The sequence below is a fragment of the Delphinus delphis genome, chromosome 8 (genome assembly GCF_949987515.2).
Source record: "Delphinus delphis chromosome 8, mDelDel1.2, whole genome shotgun sequence".
Lineage (NCBI taxonomy): Eukaryota > Metazoa > Chordata > Mammalia > Artiodactyla > Delphinidae > Delphinus > Delphinus delphis.
Window position 1 is genome coordinate 86,287,349 of NC_082690.1, and position 18,440 is coordinate 86,305,788.

The window sequence follows — 18,440 nt, forward strand, 5'->3', positions numbered from 1 at the left end:
GTCAGGTCGTTTGGTCCTCTCCACGGCAATTATGTGGTGTATTTTGGAACGTTTGATGGTGTCTGCTTTCCAGTCCTGAATCTGATACCATTGTTATTGAAACCTTGACCCTGCATCCCCAACCAGGGATCGAACCAGGGCCCCCTGCAGTGGAAGCGTAGAGTCCTAGCCACTGGACGGCCAGGGAATTTCCCTTCTGCTGGTCCTGTAGGATTGTTCCTCATCCACGTCACCAGGTGCAAGGAGAGCTCAGAGTGGAAGTCAGTTCCGTCGCGCTCTGGTTCTGATCCGCCTTTCTCCCCGCTTCCGCATGTGGGTTAATGGCGATCCTTCGGAGCTCGCTGACTGTGTCGGATTTCAGCTTCTGTATTTTTCCTTATTTAAAAAAAATTCATGTGGTGGCCTTGGTTACTGATCTTCTTTGGTTTTTCATAGACTTTAAAAGGACTGGTCCTCTGTGAGTCCAAATAGGTCCTTTCCTCAGCCCTGATAGGTAATCTGGTTCCTAGAAGTCTAGCGTGTGGACGGGGAAGGAAAGGGCGCTTCTGGACCAAAGAGGATTAAACGTGCAACTCCCAGGACAGATGGCCATGGGGAGACAAGCAGATTCTGACTGCGTACCTGGGACCACCGCGCCTTGTCCCCGTAGGCGTAGGGCCTTTTGTCTCCTGGAGCTGCAGACCCCCTATTAAGTCTGAAGGAAAGTTTAGAGATGAAAAAAAAAATTTGATCCGTTTTTCTCAGGTGAGTGCCTGAGCCTGCCTTTCAAAGAGGGTTTTCTTAAGGAGAGTGGCTGAAAAGCAAAGTCACAGCCCCAGATGGTCTGAGCCGAGCGGCATCTTAAAGCTCTCCAGCCGCATCGTCCCACAGCTGCAGGACCCAGATCGGCCGGGCCCTTGCTCGGCCCCTCTAGCCCCAAAGCCCGTCCCTCTGATCTGCTCCAGGGAGCCTTCCTGGCCTTGACACTGGCTCTGCCTGGCCCTTGCTGTGACCTGGGGTACACCTCGTAACCCAGGTCCACATCTTTGTAAACCGCAGGTGGTAATGACAGCACCTCCCTCACGCGGCCGGCCTGAGGAGCTGAGAACGGTGCCTGGCCTGCAGCAGGCGCTCACCAAGCCTCTCTGGGTTCTGTGGCATGTGCCAGTATAACCCGGGGAGCTGCTCCGTTACCCACGAGCGCCAAGATGGGCTGAATGAGGCCTGTCTGGCTTTGTTCTAAACCACAGCCTGTGCTGGAAGAGGCCCGCCGGGGCAGCTAGGAGCGCGCGCTTTGTAGTCAGACCAGGCCAGCTCTGTTCTCTGACAAGCCTCTTGACTGACAGCCTTTCCCTCTGCGCATGAAAAGGAAGTGAGCATTTCACCTACTATGTACAGTCTTGGCCTTTTTATTTGCAAAGCGTGTGTTCCTAAACAGGTCTCTGCACTTGGTGGTTGTGATCTTGGGTTCTCCTCCAAACCTGAAAAGGCACGCCTCCCCCAGACCTCACCATCTGGCCTCCAGACAGAGTGACATCTGTAAAGCTCGCTGTCTCAGGAAATCTCACTTGCAAAATGAATTCAGATAGGCTGCCTATGAATGCTGTCACCAGCCTGGGGAAGGGGCTGAAGAAGCCTGAACAAAGAAGAGTCCTCAATGGTCTCCACCCCCCCACCCCGCCCCCCCCCAGCTGGGAGGGGGCCAGTACTGGCCGGCTTCAGCGCTTCCAGTGCTCATCTGTCCCCCACAGTCCCGGAGGACTCCGGGGTGACCAGGAGATGACACAAAGGGGGCTGTGAGGCTGGGGGAGGGGAGGAAATCAGTGACCGTCACCTTGGACAAATGTAGACTCATTATCAGAGGCCATTACACCAGCCGGTCCGAAGGCCTGGAGGGGGCGGGGTTGGCATCCCCAGGGCCTGAATAGGCAGTTCAGACTCCAGACGGCTGCCCTCCACTCTGTAAACAACTGGTGAAAGTTGAAAGGTGGTGTGGATTCTGCAGAAGGGTGGGGCAGCAGGAAAGGGGGATGCTGAAGCTTTTCTTGTGTCGCTTCTGCTGAGGAGAAAGCTGTGATAATCCGGCATCTGGATGCTATCGGGCAACCAACCGGCAGGAGCAGAAAGGAAAGGGAAGTATGGGGAGGAGGAGAGCAGGGGGCCGGACGCTGCTGAGGAGGGCAGGCTCGGTGTGGGCCTTGGTGGCTGGACTCGGGCTCCCTCTGCTCCGGATGGCTTTCCTGTGGAGATTCCGGCTGAGTTAGCCCAGCTTTCACTGCCTGCGGGGCAGCTAGAGTAGAGCCAAGTCCCCCTTGCTTTTCAGGGACTCCTGCTAAGGAGAAGTTCACTGTCTTCTTTGGCTGCCGACAGGCTGGAGCAGGCAGCGGACGAGAGGCGCCCCATGCTCCGGAGCAGCGGCCCGACGAGGAGGCCCGGCCGCCGGGGCAAGTGAGGTGACCAGACACACCCCCATTTCTGTTCTAGTCCTCCTGGCCCCTTGGAGAATGTCTGATGTTTTTCTATTTATTTAAGTGCCTGCTTTAGAGCGTGTTTCTGCTACACGCAGGCTCAAAAGGGTCCCACCCCTCCCTTATCTCACCTTCCCTTCAACCGTCTGCCCCCCAAAGAGAGAAAATATGGCTGAGCTCCCGTCTGGAGCCAGGTGCTGACTAGATCTTGCCTCTCAGGCTGCGTGCTTGACTGAGGCACGTCCTGCAGGGCTGGGGGACTTGTGGGGAGGGTGGACACGGACCTCTGCGGGGGATCCCCTGCAGGTGGCGAGTGCTGGGGAGGGACCACCCCGCAAGCTCCCTCAGGGGCCTCGGACCAGGAGGATGGTGCTGAGGGGCGCGTCTCCTCCCCAAGGCCCCCAGAGGGCGCCATGGTCCGTGCTGAGCCCTCTCCCCACAGAGGCCAGGGCCCCAGGCTGCCCTGCCTGGGCTCCACCAAGCAAAGCCCACAGCAGGCCTTTCCCGGGACTGACCCCGTGCGGTCTTCACGTTGTCCCCCAGCTCCTGAGTCCTGGCCTGTCGGTCACCGAACCACAGCCACTCCAGTCAGTGTTCCCAGCGGCCTTAGGAATTTCTCTGCCTGCTGCAGGCAGGAAACATTTTTCAAAGCCTTTATTTCTGCCTGGACTTCACACCTAAGACAAACTACAGCCGACCCCAGAAAACCCTTGGGCTTGAGTCACTGGCTTCCGGTCCTCCCTGCATTAACAGGTAACACAGCCAGCTTGGGCTCAGCAGGGTCCCTCCTCAGGCCCCCCTCTTCCTGTGCTGAGCCACACAGATTTTGACTGTGTGAGGGAGGGTTTGCAAACAACTATCCCAGCAGCCCCCTGCATCAGGGGTGTGGGGAACCTGGCCTCGGGGCAGATCAGCAAAGCCCTCTGGCAGCTGTCTTTCTAAACAGTTTTAAGTATAGTTGATTTACAATGTTAATTTCTGCTCTACAGCAAAGTGATTCAGTTATATATATATATAATATATATATGTGTATATATATATATATATATATATATCCTTTTTTGTATTTTCCATTATGGTTTATCATAGGATATTGAATCTAGTTCCTGTGCTGTTCAGTAGGACCTAGTTGTTGATGCCTTCTGTATATAATGCTTTGCGTCTGCTAATCCCAAACTCCCAGTTTACCCCTCCCCCACAGCCCTCCCCCGTGGCAACCACAGGTCTGTGCTCTGAGTCCATTTCATAGATACGCTCATTTGTGTCGTATTTTAGATTCCACATATAAGTGATATCATATGGTATTTGTCCTTCTGTGTCTGACTTCACTTAGTACGATAATCTCTAGGTCCATCTGTGTTGCTGAGTTCTTTTTCATGGCTGAGTAATATTCCATTGTATGTATGTTCCACATGTTCTTTATCCATCTGTCCATGGACGTTTAGGTTGTTTCCATGTCTTGGCTATTGTAAATAGTGCTGCTGTGAACATAGGGGTGCATGTATCTTTTTGAATTATAGATTTTTTTGGATATATACCCAGGAATGGGATTGCTGGGTCATATGGCAACTCTGTGTTTAGTTTTTGAGGAACCTCCATACTGTTCTCCATAGTGACTGTACCAATTTACATTCCCACCGACAGTGTAGGAGGGTTCCCTTTTCTCCACACCCTCTGCAGCATTTATTGTTTGTAGACTTTTTGATGATGGCCATTCTGACGGGGTGAGGTGGTACCTCATTGTAGTTTTGATTTGCATTTCTCTAATAATTAGCATCTTTTCATGTGCCTACTGGCCATTTGTATGTCTTTGGAGAAATGTCTCTTTATGTCTTGTGCCCATTTTTCGATTGGGTTGTTTGTTTTTTGATATTGAGCTGTATGAGCTGTTTGTATATTTTGGAAATTAAGCCCTTGTTGGTCACATCATCTGTGAATATTTTCTCCCAGTCTGTAGGTTGTTTGTTTCATCGATGGTTTCCTTTGCTTTGCAAAAGCTTATTAAGTTTGATTAGGTCCAATTTGTTTATTTTTGCTTTTATTTCTGTTGCCTTGGGAGACTGACCTAAGAAAACATTGGTATAATTTATGTCAGAGAATGTTTTGCCCATGTTCTCTTTTAGGAGTTGTATGGTGTCATGTCTTATATTTAAGTAAGTCTTTAAGCCATTTTGAGTTTATTTTTGGGTATGGTGTGAGGGTATGTTCTAACTTCATTGATTTGCATGCAGCTGTCCAGCTTTCCCAACACCACTTGCTGAAGAGATTGTCTTTTTTCCACTGTATATTCTTGCCTCCTTTGTTGAAGATTAATTGACCATAGGTGAGTGGGTTTATTTCTGGGCTGTCTGTTCTGTTCCACTGATCCATATGTCTGTTTCTGTGCCAACACCATGTTGTTTTAATTACTGTAGCTTTGTAGTATTGTCTGAAGTCTGGGAGGGTTAGGCCTCCTGCTTTCTTTTTCCTCAGGATTGCTTTGGCTATTCTCGGTCTTTTGTGGTTCCATATAAATTTTAGGATTATTTGTTCCAGTTCTGTGAAAAATCTGACAGCTGTCTTATTCCTGGCATTGTGTTCCCGTCCTTCCAGTCCAGCTCAGTGGCACTTAAGTGCTTAACGAATGGGAACACACCTACCCCATTTGACAGAACAGGAAAACTAAGGCCCAGTGAGGGCTGGACCCAGGCTCGGGTACTAAATAGGGTAGGACAGGGGTTGGCAGGTGGCCACAGCACAGCTTCCAGCAGGGGTTCTTTCCCTCTGAGACGTGAGTGCCCCAAGTAACCAGGGAATCAGCTCTGGGTTCTCTTCCTGGTCCTAAATGGGCTCCTCCCCAGCTCTGAACTTTGGGTAACCCTCTATCAGGAGCCATGAGGCCAAGGTCATTGTTAACAAGTGTTTATTGTTAATAAAACCATAGTACATTTACAATAAGTGACAACATTAATATATAGTTACAGTATCGTACAATATTACAGCAATAAAATAACGCCTATTCCTTTGTACATCCAGCTCAAGCAGCTAGTTGAAAATATTTTCCACGGTTGCAAGCCCCCAGGGGTTTTTCAAGGTGACCGAAGTGACACCTCCTAAAGTGCCTGGGGCTTCTGGTGAATAAATAGTTTCTAAGGTACAGCCAGACAGCTGAAGGCGACATCCAGCACAAGCTGTCCAGAAGGTGCCCCCAGTGTCTGGCCCATAAATACGACAAGGGTCTAGGCCCAACGATGTGTCTCCACCCCAGGGGAGCCTGGAGCCTGGAGAATGTCAGGGGCAGGTAGCGGGGAAGAAGTAGAAGGGCCTCCTCTCCCAGTCCTTCCCTTCCACCCCTGCCCCGTCCTTTAAATCCCTAAGACCCGCAGTTCCCAGTGGGAAGTGTGGGCCCTGCTCTCCAATCCAAATTAAAGGACTTTTTCACTGGAGAAACTGGACCAGGGGGGCCGTTTGGGGCTCTGCCTCCGGAGCCCACAGAGGCAGCCTAATTCTAGGCTTGGGATTTCAGCATCGACCCTGAAAACAGCAGCAACAAAAGCTGAGGCCACCAGGCTCCTCCACTGTACCCCACGCCACTCTTGGCTCAGACCAAAAGCGTTAAAGGCGTTCAGGGGAACGAACTGCCTTCTGCCAACCACTCTCTGAGCAGGACGGCGACTCCCCCCGCACTGGCCCGACCCCGACTCCAAAGGAGGCCAGACACCAAGAGAACGGACTCCAAGTGACCCTCTGTGCACGATCCCCGGCCCCCTGGAGGCCCACGTCGTCTTTCAAAGGCACAGCCCTGAATAAGTAAGTTCAGGGTTTGGGCAGCCTTTCGGACGTGACATTGAGGGAAAATACCAAGTTTTGACTGAAATGGCCCGGGGCCCAGACAGAACATACGTTCTGTACACTCATAAGGATGCCCACACCCCCGAAGAGCCCCAGTTTGGACAGTCTGAGCTGCCTGAGGCCCCAGGGGGAGGGCACGATCTGAAGCTGTGTCGAGCAGAGCTGAATCAGGATCACATGAGGGTGAGTGCATGGCGGCCCTCAAGGTGCGAGCCGTAGGTGTCGGGGAGGGGTTGGGGGAAGAGCCACCTTTTAGCCACACCTGCCCTTGGCCCATCACTGGTTGAGCCAGTGGTTAGTTCTGGGCCTGCCCAGGTCTGGCTCCAAGAGGGCCTGTAACCAGCCTCCACCCAGCAGCGCCCCAGCGTGTCCACAGGCCCCGGCTACGTGCTGGCCCAGGCACCCCGGGAAGCACTTGCTCCCGGCCCTTCCCACCCGCTAGGATGCCTGGCGACAGAGCCTGGCCCAGAGCCAGCCATCCCCCAACCTCACACACGTGAGGTGACGTAGAGAGAGTGCACGCGCTCCGCCAGGGTGCTCTGCAGGTCCTGCAGGGGGTCCAGGCCCTGCACTTTGCTGCTGCGGCCGTAGATGAGCTGCCGGAAGGAGTCCTGCTCGAGCAGGGCCTTCATGTGCTTGAGGAAGAAGCCCTCACAGAACAGGGCCAGTTCGGGGGCGCTGTGGATCTGTGGGGCAGGGAGAGGGAGGGGGTGAGACCCACTATGTCAGCACAGCCCTGCCTGAAACCTCCCCCTACCCTCACCTCCAAATAGTACCCATGGGCTAAGGCCCAGCTTCAAGCCTCAACCTGGGGGAGGCATGTCCTATCTCTTGGGGTGACTGGCCCCTTATCTGAATTCCTTCCATAAGCCTCTCCTTGGGGTTAGACTGATCGGGGTTCAAATCCCAGCCGTGCCACCAGGAACATCCCTGAAATCTTGTTCTTGGCCTAGGTCCCACTGGTGATGGCTTGTTGAATGCCAGTCATCCCTATTGGATTGGCAGCTCCCTCACTAAGGGCAGGGACTGCCCACTGTGGTATGTCCAGCACAAGGCCCAGCACACGAGTGTTCACCTGGTAAACGCTCAGTAACTATTTCAGGTCAACAAATATGGAGTGCCCGCTCTGGGCCAGGTGCTGGGCACAGGCCTCGAGGCCCAGGTCTGCGATGCTGTCTCAGAGCTGATGTTCCAGTTCAGGAAGACAGGGAAGCCAAGGAACCAACCAGGCCAGGAAACCACAGACTGTGGTCAGTGCTGTGAGGACGTGAGAGTGGGTGAAGGGGCAGAGAGGTGTGTGACTTGGGGGAGGCCTGGGGAAATCAACAGGGCTTGGGAAGAGCTTTACCGGAGGGGAGGGGACAGTGATCGCAGGAGTTCTGCGGTGGGAATGAGTTGAGAGACGTGGGCCGCGTGGCTGGGTGAAGGCAGAGGGGCGGCATCAGAAGGGGAGATGTGGACAGGGTCCTGGGGCCCACGTAATGGGCGACAGATAAGGGCTGGATTATTTAGTTTGCAGTGGAAAACCTTTGGAGGGTTTACGTAGGGGAGTGACACGGTCTTTACACTTTTCCAAGAGTCTTGTGGATTGCAGGGTGAAAGCCAGGAAGTGTGGAGGCCAGGGCAGCAGTTGTCCACGAGAGGGGACAATGCAGATGGAGGGAAGGGGAGGGACTGCTGATGTGTTTCAGGAGCGTTTCTAGATGCGGCAGATGACCATGGCGTTTGCTGAGAGGAGGAAGAATAAGGAGGGCCGTGCCGGGAAGAAAATCAAGTAGTGCCTGGGGAGCTGATTTGACTCAGAGAGGCTCAGCTCCTTGGCCCAGGTCTCACAGCCTGGCGCAGCACGGCTGGGATGGGAACTGAGATCCACCCGGCTCACAGCTCAGCTCCCAGGCTGCGATGCTGCCCCACTGGGCAGCAGTGACGCCAGGCCACAGAGGGACTTACAGTGCCCTTCAAAGCTGCCTGGCCACCTGCATTTTCTAGCCAGGCAACAGTGGAGCAGAGTGTGTGTTGGGAGGCAGCTGGCGGGCATCAGGGCTCCTCACCTTGGCATACTTGTAGGTGTTCACGGCGCTCTCCACGCTCAGGGTCTGGGAGCACAGGATCTCGCAGTGCCGCTGCAGGGCGTCCAGCTGGAACAAGCTGGCAGCTGACAGCAGCTGGCAGGAGGCAAAGGAGGCCGTGGGTATGCATGGCCAGGTCTGCGGCCCAGGCATCACGGAACAGACCGCTGCTTTGTGCTGTGTGCTCCGCTTCCTCCCGACCTCCAGGGCCCTCCCCCGCTGCCAGTCAAGTCTGGCGGCCTAGATTTATTTCTACTCTAGGCTCTCTACGTACTGGCTGGGACACCTCGGGTGGCACCAGATGGGTGACAGACGCTGCTTGGGATTTCTGACGTCAGGAGGCCTTCAACTACAAGCTGCCTGCTCATCTACTTCTAGCCAGGTGCACGGCCAGCAGCGGGTCCGTTCTCTGAGCAGTGACCTGGTGAGGGGAAGGCCTCGCTGCCTTCTGATCCTCCTGGGCCTTCCGTCCTCAGGGGTGGCCCTCTCTAACCCCGAGGTGTGGCCCGGGAGGCCGGGCTCCGTGGGTGCACAATTTCCCACTCTCTTGGGATGGTGCTTCCCGTCGCCAGAAGAGCAAGGACCAGCAGGGAACCAGGAGGTCCTTACAGAGGCCACCTTCCTTCCCTCCTCATCTCTCCAAGTGCTGTGTTTCTGAGAGCGGGGTTGAGACCTGGAAGATGTCGCAGGCCGGGGACACAGGCATGGCGGGACTGGGGGCCAGGCTCATGGCCTCCCTGCTCCTCCCCCTGGGGCCGGGCAGACCGGCCAGGTCCTCACCTCCAGGATATCGCCGGTGGGGATGTCCATGGATTCTGTTCCCCCGTAGTACAGATACTGCATCATCATCTGTAGGGAGGAGAGGCCCGGTGTGAGCGCCAGATGGACCCACAGCACCGAAGTCCTCACCCGGCACCCCTGGAGTGCCACTCCAGCCGCTGCCGGCCTCCTGGTGCCCCCTGACCTCTGTGTGCTGACATCTGCACCTCCCCCGACTCTCGTCAGACATTTTTGTGTTTTCCCTGGAATGCGTGTGGCAAGCTTCCTTCCACAGAGTGGTTTCACTTCAATCCTCACGACAGACCTGTGAGCCCAGGAGGGCAGATACTACTCACAGCTGGGGAAACTGAGGCCAGGGAGGGGGGCTGACCCCCCTCCCCAGAACCCTTCCAGCTCACCACCAGGCACCATGCCGCTCGTTTCTCCTTTTACCGAAATTCTAAGTCTGGGGCTGGGAGAGGGGGAGGTGGGGCTCTGAGGGGGTGACTGTCTGACGGGCCACCCTCAGGATCCCAACTCCTGATCTCCCTGTCGGCGCTAGGCCTCCATGTGGAGGTGACAGCCAGATCCCGACTCCCTCCTGGAAAGTAAGTTGCAGAGCTGGGACAGGGATCTGGTCCAGAGGTCACCTTGCTGACCAGCCCAGGACCTTCGGGATTCTTGGGAGCAGAGGGCCCTGGGACGCCACATGAGGTGGCCTGTGGGGAGGGAGGCTATATTTTAGTTCCACTGAGGTCTGAGTTACAAGCTCTGCCATCATGCTGGACACTGGGGAGTTTCCCAGTTGGAAAAAGAAAAATGATTCTCCCTGGTTGGCTGAAGAAACGGCCCCAGCAAGGAGCTGGCAAGTGTGTAAGTAAACATGGCTCCAGCCAGCACAGTCAGGCTCTGTTAGGACTGGCCCCCAGGCTGGAAGCGGCACCAGAGGGAAGGAGCCCAACCTGGGGGAGGTGGGGAGTGGGGAGGGCCCACCAGCCTCATCCAGGCCCAAGGCCCGTCCAGGAGACATCAGTCTCTCCGCCTCAGAGGAGCGGGGGCCCCCGAAGGCCTTCCCCAGCCCCTGCTGGAGCTCACGTGGCGATCCTACAGTTACACGTATGTGTCCATGTGTCCCACGGCTCCAGGTGGTACCGGGCCCACACCTGGCTTCCTCTGCCATCCCCATGCAGCTGAGTGGGTGCTGACCACAGCACCAGCAGGACAGCCCTGAACGCCCAGGGCTGAGAGTGGGGTAGGTCACATTTGCAGGGATTCTTTGCTAAGGGGTGGCCTCAGGGCAGCCCCTAGGTGAGAAGGGGCCCAGGGATAGAGGCTCGGAGACAGGTGACAGCCTGCAGCTCCCCTTCCTGGCCTGGAAGGCAGCCTCCTGCTGCATTTGGTAGCTGGTTTTGGCCAGGCCCAGGCATCTCCCTGAGGTCACCTGAATGCACACGAGTCCACAGGAGTCAGAGCAGAACTGCCCTTTTGGAGGCTGGCTGAGGGAGCTGGGCTGCTGGCGGGCAGCCTGTGGGGCTGGACTGGCCGCCCTGTGAGCAGCTGTCAGGACCGGCTGCAGGGGCTGCCAGGCTTCCTCCTGCCCAGAGTGGGCCACCAGGAATGTGACCACAGGGAGGCCACTGATGCTGCAGGGACAGGCCTGGGGTCAAGAGCCACGTCTCAATGGCAGGGCTCTCCCCCAAAGGACTGGGTTTAGTCGGCAGTGACCTTGGCAAGTGTCTAGACCGGTGCTAATGCAATAGCCACTGGCCATGTGTGGCTTTTGAGCATTTGAAACGTGGCTGCTCTGAGTTAACACGTGTTGTGTCAGAGCTGGATTTCAAACACTTAGTGTGAAAAAAAGAATGTAAAACATTTCATTAATTTTTTATATGTTGAAATGACACTATTTTGGCTATATTAAGTTAAATAATATTAAAATTCATTTCACCTGTTCCTTTTTGTTTCTGTGGCTACTAAGCGATTTTAAATTACCTGTGTCCTGCATTATCTTTCTATTGGATGATAGCACTGCTTAGCTCTCCTTGGGCCTCTGTTTCCTGTTCTAGAAAACAAATAATGACCGCCATTTCTCTTTGTGCTGTGAGAGCCAATGAGATGTTTGGGGGCTGCTCTGAAACTTTTAGGCTTTTTTAGGGAGCACCGGCCCTGGATTGATGGCTTCGGGCTCCCCACCAGTGATGGCAGAGCTCTGTCCCCAGAGGACCCATGGGGCGAGGCCAGAGGCTAATATGCCCAGGCTCACGTGTGCCCCGACGTTAGACCTGTTGTCCCCGTCTACCCTCGTGACAACCCCGAGAAGTCATCAAGGGCTGCCCAGCCTGTCCCGGAACAGGCACCCTTCCCTGCTGAGTGAATGCAGCCTTGATGGCAGCGGTCACCCGAGCCACACGTGTGCCCTTGCCCCCCCCCCCCCCCGCGACTCCCGCCCAATCCCTTCTGCCCTTCTCAGACCCACCTCCTGTGTCAGAGCCTGACCCCACCTCATGCTCCAACTCACCTGGACTTTGGGCTTCTTAGCCAAGTAAGTTTCTAGAGCTGCTCCTCTCCCCAGTGAATTTGGCTCAAGGGACGGGAAAAGGGGGGAGGGGAGACACCCCATGCCAGACCCTGGGTCTTCCACCCCGATGAGTCACCGAGTTCCATCCACTCTCCCCTCGCCCACTTCCCTCCATCCTGCTGCCACTACCTGGTCACCATCATCACTTAGCTGGATTTCTCAACAGCCTCCTATCTGGTCCCCTGGCTGCAGTCACGCCCCCTCCGGTCCCTTCCTCACCCTCCAGAGTGAGTGAGGTAATGCAAACTGGACCATTCCACACATCCTAAGATTGAATCCTGGCTCTGTCACTTCTCAGCTCTGTGACCTTAGACAAGTTACCAAACTTCTCTGTGCCTGTGACCCCTCATCTACCAAGAGGGGATAACACACCTGTACCTCCTAGGTCTGTGCTGGGAAGCTTAACTGAAGAACAGGGGCAAAGCACTTGGAACCACGCCTGGCTAAGTGTCTGTGATGACGGTGGCCTCCTAGTAGCGTCCATCTGTCCTTGGGTTAAAGCTCAGGCCCTTCATGCTGTGGCTCTTGGGGGCAGCTTCAGCCTCATTCTGGATGTTCTTCTGAATCGCTGCCGGGACTAGGCCAGAGGGCATTTCCTGAACAGGTCGTGGTCTCTGGCTTTCAGACCCTGCGTGCACTTCTTCCTCTACCTGGAGCTCCCGATACCTGGCTGGCTGCCCTCGTCCTCCAAGAAACTTCCTCCTCCGCAGCTTTGGGTTAGATGCCCCGTCCTGCTCTCCCAGTGCCTTCCCCACCACACCTATACCATTAATTCATGACCCTGTCTCGTGGAGGGCAGGGTCCCTGTCCCGTTTACCACTGTCTCCACGGTGCCTGTAAGTGACTAAATGCTAAATGAATGACTACAGGGAACATGAGGGGGACCAAACCCTTGTGGATGGTGGCTCCTAATGCTTCTGTGAGGCTGTGATCTCTCCCGTTAAGTCACAAGCCTGTCCTGTGCAAGGCCAGGTCCTGGACCCACCCACCAGCTGCCTCTTGGCCTCAGTCTCAGCCCCTGAGGGTCATGCCTGCAGCCTGGAGATCACTGGAGAAAGGAGCTCCCCACCAGGGCTCAGCGTAGACCCCAGCCAGCCTCCTCCTGCAGACCCCGCCTGCTGGTGGCCAGCCTGTGGAGTTTCCATTATGCAGCCTCTGAGGTTCTCGGCAGCTTAGAGATCGAAAGCCCTGACCTTGATCTTCCACACCCAGGATGGGCTCACCATAGCCATTTCTGCTTGGCCGGCATGGCTGGGGTCCGATGCTCGGGAGGAGTGACTGACCTACACCAGCGCACGCGCACGTCACCCTCCACCCACCGGGGTCTTGTTAAAATGTGGGGTGTCTGGGGTGGGGCCTGAGGTTCTGCATTCCCAACAAGCACGCAGGCAACGCCTGTACTCTAGGAGCTCACTCCGGGGAGCAAGGACTCACATGCTGCACGTGTGCTGTGCGCCTGTCCTTACACGTCCGTCAGTCTGCCCAGACCCCTCACCCGGTGGTTAGAGCTCAGGGCCCACGAGACAGGCTCTGAAGCTACAAAGTCACAATGGAACGGCTACCTTTGCCTGGGAAAAACCTAGATGCTCCAACCTGACCACTGAGATTCAGCAAAACACAGAAGGCACTGGGGACGGAGGGGAAGATTATGACCGACTCACGGCTGCTCCCGCCAAGACGGACAAGCCAGGGTGGGGCTCCTGGGGGGAGGGGGCATCCCTTGAGAAGCGTGCAGCACTGAGGTCCACATACCTGAAAAATGTGGTACTTCATGTCACCGATCTCAATGGTTTTGCTGCTGTCGCCATCTTGCTCTGATTTATTGGTCATCAGTGTCTTGAACCTGGAGCCAAGGAGATGAGACAGGACGGGGCTTGAACGTGACTTTCACTCCATGGCCATGTGGCAACGGCACCATCCACCACCTGACTGGCCACCAGGGCACAGGAGCATTTTAGAAATTACTGCCGTGCTCTCAAAATAATTCTTGGCGAGTGACGTTTTACATCGTCCAGACGGCTGGGCTGGGCCCCTTCTGTCCCTGCTGCCCCCTAGATGAGTGACTGTGACGCCTGTGGCTGGAAAACTGACTTTCGTGCCAGAACATTTATGTTTTCTAATAATCAAAGGCAGCAAGTTGGCCAGAAAGAATACAGCCTCAGAGCTCCTCCTGGAGAACTCTGGGTCCCATCTCGACTGTCCCTCTGTCAACTTGTCCCATGCCCGCCGTGGGGCGGATGGGGCCTCCGCGCTCTGTGACCTCCCTGTGGGGGGCAGAGGCTCTTCTCCATCCTGTCCATCACCTTGTATCCACATGAAGCTGCCCAGCCTCCCGGCAGCTGAGACTTCATTATCCGGGTTGCCTACCTGTTAGAAGCTGTCACCAGCAGGACTTTATGTGCATAAAACAGCTTTCCTTCCACAAGGAAGGTCACATCCGACATCTCCTTGTTGTTCAAAAAGTGAGGATCTGCCAGTAGGGAAGGAGAGGGGGTGACTGAGGAGCCTGCCCCCAGGGGTTTCTTGTGTGCCGGGGGCAGATGGGGTGGGGAATGTGGAGAGCAGAGAAACTGAGGCCAGGCCAAAGAGGAGAGGGAGAGGGAGAGGAAAAGGGGAGAGGAGAAGGGGAGGGGGGAGGGGAGGGGGGAGGGAAGAGGAAAAGGGGAGGGAGGGGAGGGGAGGGAGGGGAGGGAGGGGAGGGGAGGGAGGGGAGGGGGCAGGGCAGGGGAGGGGAGGGAGGGCAGGGGAGGGGAGGGCAGGGCAGGGGAGGGGAGGGAGGCCTGGCAAGCGCGGGTGGCCGGTGGGGAAGGCCTCACCTAGCCTGGCCGGCAGGGTCTTGCGCAGCTCAGGGATGCTGGGAATAGGGCTGCTGCCGTAGCAGTGCATGAAGATGGCAGCCAGCTGCTGGATGACAGAGTCGTTCTGTGGGGGGAGAGGCAGGGAGGGGCCATGAGCTCAATCCCCCATCCTGTGGCCGTCTGTTTATAGCTCCTGCTACATCGGGCCAACTTCAGAAGTCCAGGCCAGGATCAGAGCAGCCGCTGCCTTTTGCTCCTCCTGGAGGTGGCCTGGTGAGGGAGGCCTGTCCCTTCAACACTGATTCCCCAAATCGCTCTTCTGGCCGGGCTCCAGCCCAGACAGATTCACGGCCTCTGCAGCCAGGCGGTGCACGTTTGCGTGTGGGGTGGGCAACCACCCGCGTGCGTGAAGGTCCCTGTGTCCATCTGTCCGTGGGAGGGGTTGTCCCTGTGTCTGTCTTCCTATGCGTCCGTCTCTGTGTCCGTCCCATGGTCTGCTGGGGCCGTGGGCTCTGGAGCCTGGGTTCTCTGAGCTTGGGGCAGGGACCTGCCCGGAGACACTCACCTTGCTGGTCTTGAGGATGTCGAACATGAGCTGCAAGCCCTCGGTCACCAGCTCCTCGTTGTATTCCTCCTCCTTGATGGAGCCGAAATCCCGCAGGAGGCTCTGCACCACCGAGTACCGAGACTGGGAGAAGGACGTCCTCAGAGACTCGATCCAGACGTGCAGCTTCCAGGGGACGCCTGGGCCCGGGCAGGGGAAGGGCAGCAGTCACCCCTGGGCAGAGCGCTCCCTGCGGGGGCCACCGAGCCCGCCTCCCAATGAACCCCTTCCTGGCAGGCTCTCTTGCGATGCGCCCAGTGTCTGCAGAGCAGGGGGCAGCCCCCAGCCCCCTCGGTGTAGCCAGTAAGCAAAGCTTCCGTTCACACTGACGGGCCTCCCTGAGAGATCAGAGGGCACCCGGGCTCGTGTCAGATGAGGTGGAGGAATGCCTCCGGACCAAGTGCAGGGAGCCCGAGCTCTGAAAATCCACAGCTCAGCCTGGGGACCTTCAAGCGCAATCCCAGCACCCACACTGGCCCGACGCCTTGTTGGGCCCTGGACTGACTTATGGAGGAGGACCCATTATAATTACGAGGGGTAGCCCGGGAGACTCGGATACCCGGAGGATATGCAGGGTGCTTGGGGACGCAGGGGCTCCCTGCCTGTCTAGAAGCCTGAGATCAACCCCGTCCTATCGCCCAGCTCACTGGTCTGTTTATGCACATCCAGTGCCACGTAATTACTGTTTACCAGCTCCCTGGAGTGTGTCGGCGGGGCCGCAGAGCAACTTACAACTACTTTGTAAACATCACGACAGTAACTAGTGATGTTTCTGATAATTAGAGGGATTGCTTCTTACTCCCCCACCTCACCATGGGTTAAAAAAGGACCGATGGCATTCCCTACCCCCCACGACGACGTGCGTAACGTTAGCATCCCTGGTTGACCGACTGTATGTAGGAGCCCATGTCACAGAGAAGAACACTGAGGCTGGCTTGCCACAGCAGGGCCACGTGGCCTCCCGCTGCCTTGGCCCAGCGCCGGGCGTTCGTGTGTCATGGCCCCCGGGAGAGTCATCGTGCACTGAGTGCTGATGGTGAGCTGGCACTGGGCTCTGGGCTGCACGTGATGACACCACATTCACAGAGGAGAGTCATCAGCACCAGCCAACGTGGCAGGGCTAGGCTCTCACCCAAGTCTGTCTGTCTGACCAGCCTCCCGGGAGGGAAGGAGAGGTCGGCAGGCTTGCAGACCCAAGGAGGTGGGGAGGTTGGCTGAGGGACTGGAGAGCATCTAGTTGACCAGAAATGTAGACCCCTAGTGCTACAGATGCTCCCAGAGCTACACATCCCAGGACTTGACCAGGGAGGTTGGGGGACCTGAGGGCACAGGGCTGGGGTGAGGCTCTGAGACACATCCCCACGGAGGACTGTCTGAGGCTCAGGGCAGCCCCTGTCCTGGCTGTCAGTCACCAGGCCTGGGGGAATTGAGCCCCGCCCTACACTCAGCTACCTGGCCCTCTCCTGGCCTGAGGAGCAGCAGAGCCTGTGTGTGAGTGAGTGTGTGTGTGCGTGCATGTGCGTGTGTACCGGTACGCTGCAAGGTCTCACCTAGTGCCCGCAGCTCCATGGTGATGTCCACGTAGCCGTGCTCCGCGCTGTAGTACATGGCCTCCTGGAGGGCCTTGGTGCGCGTCCGGCTCAGCCTCACGGTCCCCTCGCTGCCACTGCCCTGGCTCGACGCATCGCTTTCCTCCACGCCCTCAGCCAGGATCTCCTCCAGGGACAGCACGTCTGCTTTGGCCTGCTGCGGCTGCGTCAGGAGCTTCCTCAGGACGTTCCTGTGGGTAAAGGGACGGAGGGTGATGCCTGAGGCTCCCGCCACGGACGGCGCCTGCTGAGCTGCCTTCTGGCGGCCCGTGGTCCAGATGGGCAGCTACGGGGCATCTGTGGGCACAAAGGCTCACGGTCTTCCCCTCCCAGGCAGGCTGGGCCAGGGCTCCCAGCGACCCCCATCCCTGGCCACCTGGGGAGTAAGGGGAAGGTGCAGGAGACCTCTCCCTTCTGCCATCCATGTAGTGACGAGAAGTCGTGGGCTTTGAGACCAAGCAGGTTCTGCCATCCTGTGTGATCTCGGATAGGTTGTTCTACCTCTCTGAGCCCTGACGGCTTTGTCATCTGTAGGACAGGGCGTCAGCATCATGCTGTCCCAGTTAACGTGAGGCCAATGTGATGACCTCAGATGCAGAGCCTGATACCTAGCAGTCCTCCTAAGAGCAGCCAACTTGACACATGTAAACGTGTCCGAAACATAGGACATGCTTGTACTCACTTTCCCTCCATTAGTAAGAATGCAGTGGAGCCGCATTTTATACTGAATTCATTAACATACACAGACGTGTGGAACACGGGATGCTCGACGGAGCATGTTCCCGTGTACCGCTGCATTTAACCTGAGCAATCCCATGAACCTCGCCATTCGTGGGCGATGACCACGTCTTGCTCACGGTCACTCTGAGCAGGATGAAGACTCAGACCCAGAGCTTCAAGCCCCAGGCTCGTTCTGTCACAGCCTGTAGGCTGGGGCGCTGGGCAGGCTGCAGCAGGGCCAGGCCCACAGGTCACCTGGGGCTGAGCCTCCTCCCAGCGGCCCTGGCCACCCCTCCCCCACCCCTTCCCCTACTGTGTGATGGAGGCCCGGCAGGGACCCCCTCGAGGGACCTGGGTCATCCTGCTGTAGCTCTGCCAGTTCAGCAATTTAACAGAGCACCCGGTCTGGCGTGAGCTGGCACATGACGGTGAGCGCCCACCACACCCACCCAAGGGAGCCCGTGTTCCAGAGAGAGAGTGGGAAGCCGATGAGCAGGGGGCAACTCCACGCGGGGTGAAGAGGCCACAGCGGTGGGGAGGGGTGGGAAACGCAGGCACTGGGCGGGGTAGAGAGGCCTGGAGGCCGTGCCCTGCGAGGTGGTACCTGAGGGCAGGGCTGGTGGAGATGGGTGAGAGCGGGGGCTGGGCGCAGAAGGCGGGGGGCGGGGGGGAGAAGCACGCTAGGGAGTGGGCCACAGCAAGGGCACAGTCTGGGCTTGAGGACGGGAAGCAGGTGTCCCGCCTGCCCTCTCTACCTTCTACTCACCTCTTCCCTGTCTCCCTCTGCCCCCTCAGCTGCCTAACGGCTCTGCTCTCAGCCCTGCCCTCTCGCAGCCCCGGCCCCCGCAAAGCGAGGTCCACCATCCGCTCCCGGAGCGAGACGCGATCTCCTGCAGAGCCACCAGTGGCATCTTCGTGGTGGAGCTGCCTGCTGTGTGGAAGCCTCTAGCGCCCCAGGCCACTGCAGGCACCGCAGAAGCACCCCAGGCATGGGAAGGGATGGGGTCCTGGGTGGCTGCAGGGTGGAGAGCCTCACGGGGAATGG

General features: G+C 57.1%; 1 protein-coding gene across 2 annotated transcripts in view; it reads right to left on the minus strand.

Moving 5' to 3' along the window:
* Nucleotides 1-6,631: 6,631 nt before the first annotated feature.
* Nucleotides 6,632-18,440, minus strand: part of ABTB2 (ankyrin repeat and BTB domain containing 2) — a 180,939-nt gene continuing 169,130 nt past the window's right edge. For both annotated transcript variants that reach the window (XM_060018682.1, XM_060018681.1), the window contains exons 10-17: nucleotides 16,637-16,866; nucleotides 15,048-15,226; nucleotides 14,501-14,606; nucleotides 14,052-14,154; nucleotides 13,437-13,527; nucleotides 9,128-9,196; nucleotides 8,330-8,443; nucleotides 6,632-6,964 (exon numbers count right to left, since the gene is read on the minus strand). In XM_060018682.1, coding sequence (XP_059874665.1) covers nucleotides 6,767-6,964; nucleotides 8,330-8,443; nucleotides 9,128-9,196; nucleotides 13,437-13,527; nucleotides 14,052-14,154; nucleotides 14,501-14,606; nucleotides 15,048-15,226; nucleotides 16,637-16,866 — 1,090 coding nt within the window. In that variant the 3' untranslated portion in view covers nucleotides 6,632-6,766. The remainder of the gene's footprint in view (nucleotides 6,965-8,329; nucleotides 8,444-9,127; nucleotides 9,197-13,436; nucleotides 13,528-14,051; nucleotides 14,155-14,500; nucleotides 14,607-15,047; nucleotides 15,227-16,636; nucleotides 16,867-18,440) is intronic.